This window comes from Protomyctophum parallelum, assembly GCF_964188405.1.
Source record: "Protomyctophum parallelum genome assembly, chromosome: 19".
In the NCBI taxonomy this organism is placed as follows: Eukaryota; Metazoa; Chordata; class Actinopteri; order Myctophiformes; family Myctophidae; genus Protomyctophum; species Protomyctophum parallelum.
Window position 1 is genome coordinate 2,337,272 of NC_139717.1, and position 4,511 is coordinate 2,341,782.

General features: G+C 49.8%; 1 protein-coding gene across 1 annotated transcript in view; it reads right to left on the reverse strand.

The window, feature by feature from the left end:
* Positions 1 to 1,988: 1,988 nt before the first annotated feature.
* The window catches only part of gnpat (glyceronephosphate O-acyltransferase), a 56,105-nt gene continuing 53,582 nt past the window's right edge, over positions 1,989 to 4,511 (reverse strand). The window contains exon 17 of the mRNA XM_083789940.1: positions 1,989 to 2,065. Within this exon, the coding sequence (XP_083646066.1) occupies positions 2,022 to 2,065 (44 nt within the window). The 3' untranslated portion in view covers positions 1,989 to 2,021. The remainder of the gene's footprint in view (positions 2,066 to 4,511) is intronic.

Sequence of the window (4,511 nt, forward strand, 5' to 3'; positions counted from 1 at the left end):
TACTCGGTCTGTGTCTGATAGGAGGGCTGTGGGCAGTTCAGAAACCGTCTTCCAGTGACATCATCGGCGGGGAATACAAGCTAATAGAAACTGCAGGCTTTCTAGTCCTGAAAAGTTGCAATGCAAAAATGGAAACCTTCGTTCTCACGATAATGAAAATCAAAAAATGTTTGTAAAAAATGATCTGCATAATGATGATGAAAAAAATTGTGCCATTTTGTCATGATTATTAGTGAGGACCTATTATATGAAGATAGGTTGAAAAGTGGTGAAGTGGTCCTTTAAATCCATTTAGACCTAAAAAAAATATATTCAAAGATTTGTGCCGAAATTTTCACGATTTTTCTAAAATAGCAGACCTACAAGATCATAGCGCGCCACTCGGTGGCGCGCTATGAGCTTGTAGATCTGCTATTTTTCAATAGCTAAAGTAGAACATAATTGCTTAAAGGTATATTCAGTGATTTCACTTAATTCAAATATGACTTATTTTTTTGTTTTGTTGTGATAATCCTCCCTACTATAGAGTGTGCTGGCCATATAAGGAGTTCCTCCCTGTCCCCAGTTAACCCCTGGGGGTCAAAAAACCTTAGGTTTCGTTTTTGACTCTCTATCCTGATTGGACGAAAGGCTGGGTCCCACAGCCAAAAACGAAACCTAAGGTTTTTTGAGTGAAATCACTGAATATACCTTTAATTAAAAACACCAAAAGGGGCCCAGGCCGTAGCGTAACGGTCTGGGCACCGGACTGGTGATCCAGTCGCGGTGTGCCGCGGGTTCGACTCCCGGACCCGACACGGCCTTTACCGCATGTCATCCCCCCATCTCTCTCCCGTTTCCTGTCAACCAAAAGGCGTCCCCGCCCAGAATGGGTTAAATCGCCCCTTTTTCGCTTGGCGGTTTCACAAGAGGCAAACATCCCATTCCCTCTTTGGATCCAGAGAACAAGAACTACACCACAAGTTAAGAGAGAAGTTCCCACACAATTCCTATACGTTATATGGCACAAAAATGGAGTGCCAATAAATGTCCAGGTCCAGTCTCCTGGTTCAGAGAAGGGCCCGGGCAGGTCCAGAAGGGCCCAGTCCAGGCCCGGGCAGGTCCAGAAGGGCCCAGTCCAGGCCCGGACAGGTCCAGAAGGGCCCAGTCCAGGCCCGGGCAGGTCCAGAAGGGCCCGGGCAGGTCCAGGGCCCAGTCCAGGCCCGGGCAGGTCCAGGGGAGTGTTAATGAAGACATATATCATCCGCGGTTAATGGAGTTGGCACTTATGGGAGAACCTTTGTGAAAGGGTCGCTCGTTCCAAAACAATGTTATTAAGCCCGAGATCTTATAGTCAAGGACTTTCTCCACGGCCTGATTTAGCATTCTGTTAAGACGGGAAAAGGCAGATAAACTTGTGTGTTTGACAGAATTATATTATAAAACTAACTGGAGAGGAAGAGGAGAGGATTGGAGAGGAGGGGAGGGGAGGGGAGGGGAGGGGAGGGGAGGGGAGGGGAGGGGAGGGGAGAGGAGAGGAGAGGAGCAGAGGAGAGAGAGGGGAGAGAGGAGAGGAGAGGAGAGGAGAGGAGAGGAGAGGAGAGGAGAGGAGAGGAGAGGAGAGGAGAGGAGAGGAGAGGAGAGGAGAGGAGAGGAGAGGAGAGGAGAGGAGAGGAGAGGAGAGGAGAGGAGAGGAGAGATAACGAGTGTTCCGTTAAGTCCCTTTCAGAAAGTAGCAAAGCCACGCCTCCTCTGTAATCAGCCCGAGTGGAGTTGTGCTGTGCTGCTGGGAACGTTGGAACGTTGGAACGTCGGAACGTCGGAACGTTGGAACGTTGGTGGAATATGGGGCATTATGCTAATAGAGGCAAAGAGAGCCGACTCTCCCGGGTTCCTTCTAGGGGAGGGGGGGGGAGGGGAAGGGAGGGGGGGTTCCTTCTAGGGGAGGGGGGGGAGGGGAGGGGAGGGGGGGTTCCTTCTAGGGGAGGGGGGGGAGGGGAGGGGAGGGGGGGTTCCTTCTAGCCCACGGTGCTAGTACTACGTTAGAGGCGGGAGAGGACTGCTTTCTGGGTTGGAAGTTTACCTCCTGTGGAGAGAGAGAGAGAGAGAGAGAGACAGAGAGAGAGAGAGAGAGAGAGAGACAGAGAGAGAGAGGAGGAATAGAGGGCAGATAGAGAATAGGAGAGGGAACATTGAGGTGTGAGATTGTTTTATTGTACAGGCGATACAGCGGACACATCAGAACGGAAAAGCTTGTGACAGATTTCGATTCTTAAAAAACTGTTTATTCTTCATCACCGGCTGCAAGACACCACAAAAATACTGCAGGAAATCATTTGCCAACTAGAAAAAGTGCCCACAGGTCTCCACCAGGGCAGGTCAGGTTGTGGCCTCCTGGTGGCGCTATAATAGGACAGGTCTCCACCAGGGCAGGTCAGGTTGTGGCCTCCTGGTGGCGCTATAATAGGGCAGGTCTCCACCAGGGCAGGTCAGGTTGTGGCCTCCTGGTGGCGCTATAATAGGACAGGTCTCCACCAGGCCAGGTCAGGTTGTGGCCTCCTGGTGGCGCTATAATAGGACAGGTCTCCACCAGGGCAGGTCAGGTTGTGGCCTCCTGGTGGCGCTATAATAGGACAGGTCTCCACCAGGGCAGGTCAGGTTGTGGCCTCCTGGTGGCGCTATAATAGGACAGGTCTCCACCAGGGCAGGTCAGGTTGTGGCCTCCTGGTGGCGCTATAATATGACAGGTCTCCACCAGGCCAGGCCAGGTCAGGTTGTGGCCTCCTGGTGGCGCTATAATATGACAGGTCTCCACCAGGGCAGGTCAGGTTGTGGCCTCCTGGTGGCGCTATAATATGACAGGTCTCCACCAGGGCAGGTCAGGATTTGGCATCCTGGTGGCGCTATAATAGGACAGGTCTCCACCAGGGAAGGTCAGGTTGTGGCCTCCTGGTGGCGCTATAATAGGACAGGTCTCCACCAGGGCAGGTCAGGTTGTGGCCTCCTGGTGGCGCTATAATAGGACAGGTCTCCACCAGGGCAGGTCAGGTTGTGGCCTCCTGGTGGCGCTATAATAGGACAGGTCTCCACCAGGGCAGGTCAGGTTGTGGCCTCCTGGTGGCGCTATAATAGGACAGGTCTCCACCAGGCCAGGTCAGGTTGTGGCCTCCTGGTGGCGCTATAATAGGACAGGTCTCCACCAGGGCAGGTCAGGTTGTGGCCTCCTGGTGGCGCTATAACAGGCCAATGTGAAAAGGGTGCCATTTGTTGGAAATTGGACGATTTGAGGCATTTTGTTCCAAAAATGTCTTTTGCAAACATCCACCTGTTGGTGGCGCTATAACAGGCCAATGTGAAAAGGGTGGGATATATTCCTCAGCCTAGTAGGAAAGTCTGTGAAAGATTTCAGGTAAATTGCATGCTGCGTTCATGATTTGAGGCTTTTTGTTTCAAAAGGGACAATCCTGCAAACTTTGAAAGCCAATTAAGGAGTAATATCAAAATAAATGTTTTTCAAAAGCAGCCTCCTGGTGGCGCTATAACAGGCCGTTCTGGAAATTGTGGGGCAGAGGTTCATCGTTGGCATCCAGGGAGTGTGTGTGCAAAATTTGCCATCGACCGGGTTAACGGTGCCGGAGATTAGCTGTTCACGGACGGACGGACGGACGGACGGACGGACGGACGGAGTGCAAAACGTACTCTCTCCCCCCATTCCTTCGGCCTGGTGGAGACAATTACACTCCGTTATCACTTGGTTCCGATATGCGAGAATGACGAAACCGAAGAAGTCAAAACTCAAAGGTCATGTGTGTATAATTATGGTGATCCCAGCAGCTTGTGTTTGACAGATCCTCGGTTTAATGAATTATGTTCATTGTAACTCCTCAATTAATGAAACACAGACACAGCACACACACAGCAATAGCTGCATCTGAAAAAAGGCTTTTACCCATATTGTTCCATAGTGGGGCTGAGCAGCTGTTGAACCCAATATTGTGCACTTTCACATCGGTTTCCAGTTAGACTAGTTGTTACTGTAACTATAACCGGACTAGAACTGGAAAAGAATTAACATAGGCTGGCTGACATGTACAGTACAGTACATGTACAGTACATATACAGTACAGTAGGGCAGCATTCTTTTTTTATATATATCTTTAGGCCTATCAATATTATTCATATCTTAACCCATTCAGGCCTGACGTCGGGAAAAAATAAATACATTTCTAAATCATGACAATTTTGGGAAAGATTCGAGGCACATTTTAACGATCCAATCCGCTGTTTGTTGTCGTTGTTTCCGGGTTGCGACGGTGGTCATATTTTTCGCTTCGACAAAACAAGCCATGGAACTATTTTCAGGGAGATTTTCATGGATCCGAGGCGCAAATACTTTGGCGTTATGCTCCAAAGGCAATTAAACAATCTGGGCAGCCTCTGTATGTATATGTATGTATGTCACCTTTTAATCTAAAGCCGTCAAGCTGTTTGGACACTTTTAGTGCCGGAAGTGCATCAAAATAGGAGCTCCG